The 13,169-nt window shown below is 54.8% G+C and overlaps 1 protein-coding gene and 1 long non-coding RNA gene across 2 annotated transcripts in view; both read right to left on the reverse strand.

Annotated features, from left to right (window-relative positions):
• The window catches only part of UNC5B (unc-5 netrin receptor B), a 33,552-nt gene extending 31,898 nt beyond the window's left edge, over positions 1 to 1,654 (reverse strand). The window contains 1 exon segment of the mRNA XM_040563380.1: positions 1,495 to 1,654. Coding sequence (XP_040419314.1) covers positions 1,495 to 1,582 — 88 coding nt within the window. The 5' untranslated portion in view covers positions 1,583 to 1,654.
• A 3,112-nt stretch (positions 1,655 to 4,766) lies between these two features.
• Positions 4,767 to 13,169, reverse strand: part of LOC121072982 — a 47,100-nt gene continuing 38,697 nt past the window's right edge. Inside the window, exons 8-9 of the long non-coding RNA XR_005821453.1 lie at positions 6,385 to 11,869; positions 4,767 to 5,154 (exon numbers count right to left, since the gene is read on the reverse strand). This is a non-coding gene — a long non-coding RNA (uncharacterized LOC121072982). The remainder of the gene's footprint in view (positions 5,155 to 6,384; positions 11,870 to 13,169) is intronic.

Raw genomic sequence — 13,169 nt, forward strand, 5'->3', positions numbered from 1 at the left:
TGGTACAGAAGAGGGGTAGGAGGACAATCTGCCCACCATAGAGACATCCCTATTCTACCCCACAGCACCCCCATTATCCGGGGTGTTTTAATCTAGGCTCTGCATCAGGCACAGAGCAGCTGAAGAAAAAGGAAAACCAACTTTCTGTGGTTTCATACAGGCACGCCGGAAAGCTCCCCACACCACCCCGGTCAGGCTTGACTCGTTTTTGCTTCTTCGTTCCCTCCCTCTCATTTCACGGGCATGCAAAAGCCAAGAGCAACGCACAGGACGGAGCCAGGCATGGGGTGCTGATGTTCCCCCCGTGTCCCCAGCAGCCACCAAACCCCCCAAACCCTCGGCCTGTCTGCAAGCGAGAGGATTTCCTTGCACCGCGACACCCAGGCCACCAGAGATGCCACTGGCAGAACCGGGTAGGATCTTTGCACAGCGGGGGCGGACAAAAAAATAATAAATAATAATCTGATTAAACTCCCTCCCCAAAATTCCTCGTCGCCTTAATTACGCTTCAGAAAGGAAGGCTCAGCTCATTTTCCTAGAAAAGCAGCTTGGCAGGGGACGCTTTCAGCGAGCAGCCAGGAGCTGCGGGGAGCCGGCGGGATGCTCTCCCCGTAAGTTTCCCCTGGGATTACAACAGTGCCCAGGGCAGGCAGGTCCCATATGTATGGCTACGGCCTCCCCAGCCTCCAACTTTTCAGGGCTCCACGTCCGAGCATCAGAGGATGACTTTCTGCATGTGGACACGGAGGAGAAACCCGCTGCCGCAGGACGGAGCGGAGTCCGGAGGTGTCATTTGTGGGGAGGAGGGAGGAAGGAAATAATTTTTACATATTTTTATAGCAAGAGGCTGAATTGGATGACGATGGGAGCCCCAACGAGAGCGGGCAGTGGGAGGGCCGTGCCTCTGTTTATTTTATTGTCCGTGGCAGGGATTACGACGGAAGGGCAGGATTTTAAGAGCATCTCAATCACAAGATTCGGCGCCGCACAGGAAACTTTGAAAAGCCATAGCGGAAAAATTAAAAAATAAGAAGAAAAAAGATCGCTGAGCTGCCCGACCATCCAGAGTTGGCTTTTTAGAAGAACACAGATAAAAAAAAAAATATCCAGCCTGAGTGATTACTTATTTGACCCGCTGGGAAATTACAGCCCACGGTGTTATAAACAGGGATGGGTTTGTTTTGCTCTTCCCAGACGGCAAGGGAAAAAAAAAAAAAAAAAAGAAAGAAAACGGCGCAATAAAACCAAAAGCAGCCGAACCGAGCGGCGAGGGGGGAGCGGCAGAGGAGCAGCCCCGAGCCCTCCCCGAGGCTCCCCCAGCCCTGGGGGTGCAGCGGGGGGGTCCGGAGAGGGGATGCTCGATGACCCCCATTTCTCATCCTTTACACCCCAAAAAAAGGGGGGGAGGCGCAGCCCTCCGCGCTCAGCCAAGGGGATGCCCCCCCAAAAAACTTCCCCCTACCCAAAAAAAATAGCCAAAAAAACCCAACTTACCTGCGGCGGCCAGCGCCCAGCGGCGGTGCAGGAGGAAGAGGAGGAGGAGGAGGATGAAGATGCGGCGGGGGGGTCCCGGGGGCTGCATGGCGGAGCGCAGCGCACAGCGCACGGCCGCCCTCCGCGCCCGCCTCGCCGCTCTGCCGGGCTGCCCGGAGCCGGGAGGGGCGGGCAGGGGGCGGGAGGGGGCGGGAGGGGGAGGGGCATGGGAGGGGCTTAACCCCGCCCCCACCCCCCCGACCCCTCCTTGCCCCCCCACAGCAGCCCGCGATGAGCTGCAGCCCAACCCCTCCCTCTCCAAGGGTGCTGAGATCCACTCCAAATTTCGGGGGTTTTGGGTAGAGATTTTGCTTCACGGAGAGGGGGTGCCCCTAATTTTATTTTATTTTTTTTGCCCCCGCCCCCCCTCCCCCCCCCCAGCTCTGAGAGCCAGGAGGGAAGTACAGGAGGCAGGGTAAAATAATTCAGGTGGAAGGGACCCGCAAAGTGGTCACCTCCAGCACCCTGACCGCTCCAAAAAAATAAAAAAAAAACCAAAAAACCCCGCACAGGGGAGGTGCCCTGCGAGCCCCTCCTCGGTACCTGGGAACCCACCCCCCCCGTCCAAACCCGAGTTTATGGGTTTGCAAACTTCTCCGGGCGAGGATTTGGGGGATGTGAGCCCTTCCCTGCGGCAGAACGGGGGTGGGGGGGTGTTGCTGGGGGCACTGCAAGGAGGGTGCGAGGCGCAGGGGGGCAGCAGGAACCGCGCTGCTCGGGGAGAGGGAGCTCCGGCAGCCCGGGAGCTGCTAAGCGGGTTTCATTGCCGGCAGCCGCAAGGTTTAGGGACTGGGGGAGAAGGAACCCTGGCAGGGAGGAATTACAGCGGCCAGGGCTGGGGTTTGGCACCGGCTCCCTCCAGGATGGAGGCTGGCACCCTAGGGGGGTGGCACCCAGGGGGTGGCACCCAGAGGGTGGCACCCGGCGGTGCATCCGCTGCCCTGCAGCCCTCCATCCCCTATATTCAGAGCAGGGCGACGTGCTGGAAAAGGCTCGGGAGTGAAATCAAAATCTCCTTGCCAGCTGCTATCACCATAAAAGCCTCGAATCTGGCTCGCGTGTTGGGGGCCGGGACACACGGACGCCTCCCCAGCACGGACAGACAGCCAGCACCACGCACGGCCACCCCACAGCCCCAGCACCCTCCGTGCAAAGCATCCTCTGCGACCATGCAGGCATTTATCCTGGTCTCAAACAACACCGATAACGCTGGTGCTGAGGGACTCGGGAGAAAAGCTTGGTACGAGGAGCCCCTTGGAAGTGGAGGGGGTTTTTAGCCCGGAGCTTGTTTTAGAAAGCAGGGAGAACACGGGGTTAAACTTGGTGGCGTTTAAGTCATCGTCTGGTATTCAAAATATGAATTAAAGCAATGCAAATTAATGGGTAGCCGACCGCTCTTTCGCAACCGTAGAAAAAAATACGACAAGGCAAACTATCATTAAGGCACGAGGGCTGTTTTCCCTCCCAGGTGTTTTCATGCTGCCCCTGCTTTGCCTTGAAATCCCTGGGGTGCGTGGCTCAGCCCGAGCCCCAGCGCTCCCAGCAGGTCCTGGGGTGTGGTGAGGTGCTCGGGTCTCAGGCACACAGCAAACCCTGAGGGCCTGGTGGCCACGAGGGGAACCAGGTAGCCATGAGGGGAACTGGGTGGCGACGAGGGGAACTCTCCAATGCTTGTCTTGGCACCCCCACATCTTGCGGGGGGACGTGAGCTTGCGCTGGGGTTGACGCAGGTCCTACGTGCACCCCAGCACCGCTCCTGAGGACCACCAGCCACCAGCTCCCCAATTTGCAGGGCACCATCCCTCACCCCAGCAGGGCTGACACTGCTCCCCAAGCCCCTCTCCAGTCCTTGTTTGGGGAAAATGGACTTCCCCAGGGGTGGTGGGTGCCTGGGTGGGAGCCAGCTGCCCCCTTGGCTCAGGCTGCGGTCCCCAGGCTACCCCAGGACCAGGGAGGTGAAGGCAAGGAGCCTGCCCCTCGCCACCAAACCCAGCTGCAGACGGGCAAACCCATCCCAAACAGGGCTGGCAGGGAAGATGCAGCACCCTCACGGCAGCTAGGGATGGAGAAGGGCCACCGCAGGAGCAAGACATGACACGCAGAATCATGAAGAGAAGCAGCAGCATCCCCGTGGAGGTGCCGGGAGGGAGGAGGTGGTTGTGGTTCAGCGGCTCCCGAGCCCTTTCTGCTTTGCAGAGCTTTACAAGTGATGCAGAGCCGGCGTGTGATTCGATTAGGGACCCAATTCGCTTTGTACCGGCTCCAGAGCCTCCTTGTGACCCGGTGCAAACCCTGCAGGAGCATCGCACACGTCCCCCTGTCCCATGGGGACACGGAGCTGGGAGCAGCTCCCCAGGGCCATGCAAACCCAGTGCCACCCCTGCCTGGTGTCCCTCGGAGACTCCCCGGTGGCATCATAGCTGGGCTGGGGGGGTGATGCCAGGAGGTCAGAAGAAGGGAGAGGCGAAAGAGAAGAGCAGCGGGCCCGTGTAACAGCGCCAGCGCCGTGGAGCAGGTGCAGAGGCGGTGATAATTCCCCATTTCTCCCATTGCAGGAACGAGGAGTGCCCAAATCTTGTTATCGGGCCGCAGATTTAAGGACAAACAAAAGGCAGCTCTTCTTCCACGCTGCCCGTGATTGAATTAGGGACCTCGTTGCCACGGGGTGCTATGGAGACCTACAGCCTGAACGGGCCCCAGAAAGCATTTAGGCACCCTGGAGGGGCACGGGGCTGTCACGGGGCATTAAACATGATGGAGGGGTCACCCTAGGGAGCCCTAGGCCCGCGGCAGACGTCAGACAAGGGCTCGGCCAACCTGCCATCCCCAGCCAGGGATTCTGGATGGCTGTGAGATAAGTAGATACCATGCCTCATCACCGAAATAACCACAGAGAGGTTTGGGTTGGAAGGGACCCTAAAGGTCCCCTAATTCCAACCCCCTGCCATGGGCAGGGACACCTCCCACTAGGTAAGGTTGTCCAGAACCCCATCCAGCCCGGCCTTGAGCACCTCCAGGGATGGGAATAAGCCATTCCCAAATGCTCTTGAGGGCAAGAAGGAGGTTGTTGGACCTCGGACATGCCCAGGATGGGCAGCAAGGGGCATGAGGGGCACCAGAATGGACAGGGTGACACCTGGCCCCATGCATTGCAGAAGTGCAAGCAGCCCCAGCGAGCCAGGAGCTCCACGTGCAATGGGTCTGCACCGAGGGCTGAGCCAAAATTTCCCCCATCAGCTGGGATTGTTACCCATGGCTGTCCTCGTGGGGAACTCGGTGGCACTGGGTGGGCTCCCGCAGCTTCAGGAGGAGCGGGGGGGCGCCAAACATCTCCCCTCATCCGCAGGGCACCAGCATGTGGTCTCCATCCAGCATGTCAGCTCAATAATTTATTGTCCAGGAGGTGCAATCGCTATCCATAATTCACAAGCAGTAATGTTCTACAAGTTCAAGCCTGCAATTTGGCTCCCTGGACCGCTTGCCATCTTCACGTCCCAAATGGCATTTCTTCCCAAAAGGCAGTGGCCGGCTCTGGGCTGATACAACAGTGAGGAGCACCCCAAAAACGGCAGGTTTTGGAGCTGTGTCCATCTGCCCCAAGGGCTGCATCACTGCCGCTCTCTGAAATTATGAAGTCTCGTTTTTCGGTCTGGAAGGCTGATAAGCAGGTTGTGATAACACAGGAGCATTGTCAGTGCCGTGGAGGCCAGGCAGACCTCCAGCAGGTGGGGAAGGCTGAGAGGTGAGAGGCTGAGTTTTCAGATTAGGGGGGAGAAAAGCCTCTCGTGCTCTACAAACTCTGCTCGGCAGACGTACAGCGTGGTGAGGCAGAGCACACCGGAGCTCCCTAACTCCCGGGGGAGATGTTTATTAACTCGTCAAAATACAGCGTCTGCTGTTGCCAGCAAGAAGCTAGAACAGCAAAAAAAAAAAAAAGGAGAAAATAGAAAAAAGGGAGGGGAAAAAAAGCCAAGAAACATCAAAATAAATAAATAAATACACCATCATTTGCTTGCCTTTGCTGATGGCTGGAGACGCTCCGTGCAAGGAGCGTGTCTGAGCGCAGACACCCTGGTGGCTCCCGGGGTGACAGGGGGGACCCTGGGAACAGGGCACCCACACGCTGCTTGCAGGACACACTCGCCAACCTTCATGTGATTGTGACAGTGGCATCCCTGGCTCCACGAAAATGAAAATTTCTAGACCAAACGAGGCAATATCTGGAAATGAGGCACCAAATGAATGCTGTGCGAGCACAGGGCCATGCTGCTGCAGCCATTACATCCCAGTGATGCTCCCAAACTAGAAAAAGGAGAGCAGCCACCAATTATTTTAATCATATTTGTTTAAGCACTACAGATCATGGCCGAACTTTCTTCAGCAGGTGTTTGCTACCGCTTTGCTCAGCCACGCACCTCCACAAATTATATGTCACAGCAGCGACACCGCCGCGTTGTCACCGGCACAAGTGGCCTCGGCGGCACAATGCTGCCTGTGATCCATCAGGGCTTGGGGTTTTTTCAGCCCCATTAAACAGGGCTTTGAGTTAAGCGCTGTGGAAGGACCTCAGTTGCCCATCATCCCTGGGGCTGCCAGAGAGCAGGGGCAGGAGATGTTCTGCTGGGTGGGAGGATGAGAAATTCAGTGCCCACAGGATGAGGATGGGCACCGCAGGCCCTGGCTGTGGTCCTTTCAGCATCCACCGTGGGATTTCCCCAGCCGCCCCCAGTACTGTAAATTTGTTCTTTAAGGAGCGATTTAAACTTAAAAATGCCCCCCCCGGTGTGAAAGTGCCACTGCACAAAACAGCAGATGGTGTTTGAGCACTGTAAAACAGCAAATGCGTCTTACCAAAAGACATACAGCAGGGATTTCTTGGCGCTACGTGAGTGCCTCAGGGGCTCGACTTGCAGCTTTCAGCGTGGAAGGGGAGGAAGAAAAGCACCCAAAGGCTGGAAAGTGCTACGAGATGGTGTCAGTGGTAGGAGAGGCTTCCCCGTGCGTGGTGTGAGCTGTCCTGGGCAGGAGGCACGGAGCCGGTGCGGCAGGAGGTCCTGCGCACGGGAAGGCGCTCCCTGTGCTACAATAACATGGGTTTTGTTCAGGAAAAATCAAAACAGTTCCTCAAAACGAGGAAAAAAAAAAAAAAAAAAAACGGCAAACCTTTCCTCTCTCTCCCCACCCTGGAAATAAAACAAATAAACCCCTCCAAACCGCATCCTCCTGGTGATGCTGCTTCCACGAAAAAAAAACACAACACTTATTCTTAGAGGTTTTACAAAAAAAAACCTTGAGTGCTGCTCATTTCCAAACTCAACAAGCACATTTCAGAGAGGCGAATGCAGAGAGCCCAGGGCACCTCCTAAATGTCACCGAGAAGTGCTGGTCCCTCGCTTGGTTCCTGCTTTGGGCATGGGGGAAATGCCTGGCACCAAACAAACAGCCCAAGCAAAGCAAAAGCCAAATTCAGGTCCCTTCGCCCTTGCTCTTTACTTGTGGCGCCTCACCACGAATAAACTTACAAACACCCCTCTCAAGGTTACCCAACACTGGTTAAAGATTTAAGAAGAGTGCCGTACGATGTATACAGCTCCTCCTGAAATATTCATCCCCGGCATCAATGTTTCATCAATTTGCTACCATATATCACCCCTGACACTGGCTTCAATCAGTTTGGTGCGGATTGTGAAAAATATGTATGTTTATAGAACCACCCGCTTTGCTTTCCTTTTATTTATTTTTTTATACACATAATTCAGCATCAATTAGCCGGGCTGGATCTCGGCCTCCCCCTTGCTCCGGGGATGTGTGCAGCCCTCGGCAGGGACCCGCTGCCACTTAGCCAGGGCTGCCCTGGAGCAGAGAAACCCTACAAAAGGAACCACCTGATGATTTATTTGGGTTTTCGTGTCCCTGTTGCAGGATCCCTGCTCCCGGGAGCATTTTTTATGTCGTGGCCATGCTCCCATGGTGGAGCTCTCCGAGGGACCCCATTAAATGACCCTGCTCCCATGGCAAAGGGGGGAAAAAAGGTGCATCTTTGAATATTTGGGCAAAAAGTAGAAAAGTTAAGGCAGGCCTTTGCTCTCCCCCCAGCCTGAAGCAGAGCAGCCAGCCCATCTTACAAGTTCTCTGATCTGATGTGCAAAAAAAGAAGGGTGAGAACCCCCCTGGTGTCCTTAATTGCAGCCTCCAAATGCCAGCCTTGTTTTCACTCTCTTTGAAATTCCCTCTGTCAGTCTGTCCCTCTGGTTCAGGACCAAAATTGACTTCGTGTCACGAAGGAAGTAATTATTTCCCTCCCCAAATGAAGATGGCAATTATTCTGCAAGAAGCGAGGGACGCACGCAGTTCAGAACGCCGAGCAAGGCCGGATCGTGAGCACCTACCAGGTCCCTCTCCGGCACCATGCCTTGGGATGTCCAGCCTTAGTTTTTCTGTCCATTTCTTTCGTGCATACTTTTTCCCAAGGAATGAGTGGTTCGTCTAACTTGCAAGCATCTCTTCAGCTGCTCTCAAGCACATTGTGGCTCCTGCAGGTGTTAACAGCCAACGTAAAGAGCTGCACAAAGAAAGAAGCCCGAACCCCACAAAAAGAAACAGCAGCACGTACCGGAGAGGGGTGAACCAGCCCCATACCCATTAACTACTACCAGCAGCCCCCCCACTCCTCATCCCGCTGCCCTTCTCCAGCACCACAAGGGTTAAGATGAGTCTATTACCGTTTGCTTGTCACTTTGTCGCTGATCTAATGACCATCGATAATAGTTGAATAAGAATTGATGGAGAGATGGATTTAATTAACCCCGGTGTCAGCAGCCAGCGTCGCTGTCTGTTTGCGTTAATGGAGCAGCCCCGGATAAAAAAAACCCTCCTGAGCTTTGCACGGGTGGAAGAGTCCTATTCATCAGCTGTGCCCTCCAGGTGCTCACAGGGAGGAAATTGCCTCCTTCTGCCCCAAAATGAATAAAATCACCCCATCTGCTTCTTCTACTGCCCTGAGCGGGGAGCCTGTCTGACACCCACCAGCCTTTCCTTCACACCTCCCTTTCCTCTCATTTTCAGCCGTGATTGCTTTTCTTGTTCCAACACGTGGCAGGCAGGCGGGTTTGGATGCTTCTCGTGGTGCTGGGGATGCTTGGGGTGCTCCCATCCCGGGGAGCCCACATGGCCGCACCACGGGACCAAGGAATAAGCTTCCCGGTACAACATGCATCCAGGCTAGAAATAGCTCTCCGGGTTAAAGCAGCTTTTGTCTGGCTGCTGGCATTTCCAGGTGAGACGGGACAGGTCTCCCACAGCATGAGATCAGTGGGAACAGCAGTTGCTGGTGACTGGTTTCCTGCTGAGAAATGGTGAGGTCAGCTCCTGGCTCCCGCACCGCCGCCAATGTCTGCAGGGAGTGAGCATCTCTGGCAGGGTTCCCACGGAAAAGCCACACACAAAACCTGGGGGTGCAGGCAAAGGAGGCAGGGAATGTGTCCCTGAAAGTGAAAGCTGCAATCTGGGGGTTTTTCCTGCCTTTGGGCCTCACTTGTCTGGCTGTAGAAGGAAGATGGCATCACCTATACATGGAGAGATGGGGAGTTTAACCCCAAAGTGACTAATTGGGAGCTCCTGAGTCCTTAAATGTGAGCCAGCTGTGCTGTTGGAGGCAGGGAAACTGGGGGTGGCACCAGAAGGAGGTTTTCCACCAGCAAATTGTCCTCGCTCCACTCCCACCAGCCCTATGCATCCAGGGAGGGTGCGCTGAGCGTGAGAGGTGCTGGATGCACCCGCTCTGGGTGCTGGGACGGTTTGGGTGCCCCCAGCTCCGCCTCGCCACCACCCAAAGCACAGCTAAGGCCTGTCCTGCTCCAAAACAGCTCCAGCCCTTGGAAAGATGCTGGTTCAGAGAGAAACAGGCTTCCTGTTTTGCTCATCCCCATCCCAGACAGAAAGCACTTTTGCCAAGTACATCTCCAAATCCCTGCCAGTAACCTGCAGCCATGGAATATGTGAGACTAGGGAAAAAAAAAAAAAAAAAGAAAAAAAAAGAAAAAACACACCAAAAACCCAGCAGAATTTAATTTTGAAGACCCAGCTAGTCTTATAGCTTTTCAAGCTTGGGAGCAGGTGAGCCAATAATAAAATAAACTGCCCAGAGAGGAAATGAATATTGGGTTTTGTTCCAAATGGATGAGTTCAGCCAGAGTCTGAAAAGGGGGAAAAAAAAGAAAAAAAAAGAGTAGGAATTGTTCTGTGACAAACATATTTTGACAATCCAGCTGAAAGGGCTGACAGACTTATGAGCGAGGGGGAGGAATCACTGATGGCCAAGTGTCACTCCACTTGTTTTCCTTGATGCAGCCTGGCCTCGCTAACAATGCGTGTCACTGCCCGGCGCTGCGAGCATCCCCTGGGAGCGACACCCGGCGCTCTCGGAGGCCGAGGCAAGCTTCCTCCCGCAATATACCTGCCAACAGCACCGGGGCAGCCAGCATGGACCCGGAAAGGGCGCGGTGCGGTGGGGCCGGGGTCTCGGACCAGGCGTCCTGGTGTGGTTTTGTTTGCTGCTGCTTCTGCTGCTGCCTGAAGCCACCTGGAGCTTGGGGACACTGCGTGGCCGTGGGGCTCCTGCGGATGTGGCGGGTGCTCCCAGGGTGGGATGGCAATGTGGTGCAGTTTTCCCCCAGCTTTGTACAAGCAAGCGTCTGGCAGCTTTTTCCAGCATGCAATAAGCCCAGGTGGCAGTGAAGTCAAGGGCATGCCTCTGACTGCTGTTCTTCTGCTGAAGCAGGGCTCCATGTCTCTATCTGCAACCAAAGCCTCATGTTGGGTAAAGCTGACAAGCGTAGGAGCATGCTGGCCACTTCATTTTGGCCTCCTGACCTTAAAACAAGGCTGGCCAGGAGCAGGGACATGTGGCGCAAAGCCTTCTGGCCGTGTTTGCCAAGGGGAGCTACCAGTGACCAGGAATGGGTTTGGGGGACCAGGGTGTTCCCTACTGATGCTAAACTAATGCTGTGCTTACAGATCTTGTGGGATCTGTCCTGTTCTGAGACCTCAAACCCTCTCCAAACTGCCCCAAACCAGGCCACAGGGTCAGAAGGGCTGAAACGGGCGCTGGCAAGCAGCCAGACGCTCACACGCTGACAGCCACGACTGCACCAGCAGTCGTTTTCCTTGGGAAATCTGGCTAAAAATTACGTCTGGATCACAGACCCGAGGGATTTTCTGAGTCCCTTCCCAGTCTGAGAACAGCACGGGGTTGGGAGATAAATAAAGCACTTGGGGCTAAACCTCCTCGGGGGACGTCTTGGTGCTTCCAGGGACGAGCGCCTTGCTTTTACACCTGCGGCCATTCAAATGCAGGATGGAGTTCAGCAAACTGAATGTCAGGTTGTCTAGGATGGGAAGAATTCCAGAAATTGCCAGTGATATATAAATATATTCAGCATTTGTCCCTGACCTGTGCTCTGGCAGGTCTTTCCCACCCAGCTTAACGCCTGTGCTCAGCTCAGCCCGGCCTTGGCAGAGAGGAATCCATCCATTCGGGTTGTTTGGGATAAGTAATGGGGGGAAAATAAACAAGCCGGACATTTTAGGTTGTTCCATTCTACTCCCAGTAGCCAGCTTCATGCTATTATTGCCGGGTTTAATCACCCCTCACACCCCGCCAGCCTCCTGACGGGACGCAGGCCTTGTTAACATGCAAAACCATGTAAAGATGCAGGTGGGGTTCTGCCTGCTTACACCAGAGCTGCTCCAGCGAGAATTACCCAATTAAACCTCCACCTCTCCCTTGCTTTCATTTCCCTCTCCACATTGTGGCGGCGTTATCAGCCCACCCAACGGGGCCCTAAGCAAGGGCCTCCTGTATTAAGCCATCACCCCGGGCACCGTGGTGCTGGGTCCCCTGCTGGGGCTGGGGGGGGCAAAGCTAACCCCAAACCTAAATACATACACCAGCACATGCTGGTGGAGCCCCCAGGGGGCCTGTGCTGACCAGAGGGGTTTTTCTCCTTCTGGTAGCACTCATCCCTCTTCACTCAGCCCGTCCTTTCTGCTTTGGCACTGAGGCTGCGAGCTGGGGAAAAAAAAAAAAAACAAGCACAGCAGAAGTAGGCACCAGTGCTGTCTGTAAGCAGGGACGCTGAACCCTGCTTGCACACACGTGAATATTCGGGAAAACCCCTAGAACTTCCCAGTTCAGAGCAGGGGTGCCAGGATCTGTCCTCAGCCCATCCGGGTGCCTCCTTCCTGCGGGACTTCGGTGTCTTTCCAGGATTTCCCATGGCTGTTTGTCCTGTCAGTTCCTTTTCTCCAAGTGTCTCTGCTGTATTTTTATTCTGGGCTTTCAGATCAAGTAGGAGAAAAAAAAATAGCGAAGCAGCAGTTACCAGAGCCCCTGGAGCAGCTTTGGAGTAAAGACTAGGCTTATTTTATTAGACATAATAGCCATAATACCTGCTTGCCAAAAAAACACGGGTTTGGGGCATGAGAGCTGAAGAGTTTGAACAAGTTCCCTCTCCCCAGCATCTGCTGGGGTACCAGAGCCAGGGGGGAGCCCTCCATCCCCTCCGCTTGCCCCACCAGGGCTGTTGCACCAACAGCCTCCCCAGCCCTGGTCATAATTGGTCCCCATGAGGCCATCTGACATCCCCAAGAGCCTGGACAGGGTGCCTGGGGGGGAGGAAAATGCCATTCCTCCCAGGTGGCATCGCACCCCTGCCTGCCTGTGCCCCCACCCACAGCATCCTTAAAAACCACCCCAAAACGTCCTTTTCCCTCCCAATCCACGATGTAGATTTACACCGGGTATTGCCACGGCAACGGCTTGTCCTCCCTCCCCAACCCGACCCCTTCCTCCAGATGCAGGGAGGAAAAAAATTAAAAATAAACAATTTTAATAATGTCACGGAAAGCAGACGGGGATATAAAAAGCCATTAAGCACTGGAGTGGCCCTCGCCACGGGAAGTGCTCCAGCTCCTTCCCTCTCTGTCTCTCTTCAACCCCCTGAAAGGTAACCTTTAAAACACACCCGGCAGCGTGGTACTTAAACCTCTGGCATTTACCTTCATTTCGCTCTGGCTTTTATTTCTTTCGAGGGGAGGAGGGCTTTTATGTTAGACGAGGACAAGTTGTTTTTTTTCTCCTTCCCCTCGGCTTGATTATTTTCCCCTCCTGTGCACGTGGTCGCTTTCTTTTTTTAAAAAAAATCTGGGTTTACAGGGTGCACGCAGGATGGGGATGCAGCCCAGCAGTGGGGTGGGAGCACCGTGGTGCTCCTGATGTCCCCTCCATCCCTGTTTTGGGACAGTTTTGCCTCCTCCAGATGCAGGAGGAAGGTGAGATCAGTGATGGAGAGGGCTCCAAGGTCCCCAGTGGGCTTCAGGATCGGACCCATGCAGAGAAGGTTACCCTCTGAAAGAGACGCTCTTAGTGCAGAATAGCTGTGCACAGGAATCACACCAGATCACAGTTTTATCACGGTCTGCTTGCCACATCTGCCTTTTTTTTTCCTCCCCCGCCCCCCCCCCCCCAGACCCTTCTTCAGGAGCGTTGCCATTAGCAGAGAATCTCAGTTCTCATTGCAGAAAGAAAATCTCATGTTTTCTAGGTTGGAAAAGTAAGACCTAATTGTGCCCAGACA

The sequence above is a fragment of the Cygnus olor genome, chromosome 7 (genome assembly GCF_009769625.2).
Source record: "Cygnus olor isolate bCygOlo1 chromosome 7, bCygOlo1.pri.v2, whole genome shotgun sequence".
Taxonomy (NCBI): domain Eukaryota; kingdom Metazoa; phylum Chordata; class Aves; order Anseriformes; family Anatidae; genus Cygnus; species Cygnus olor.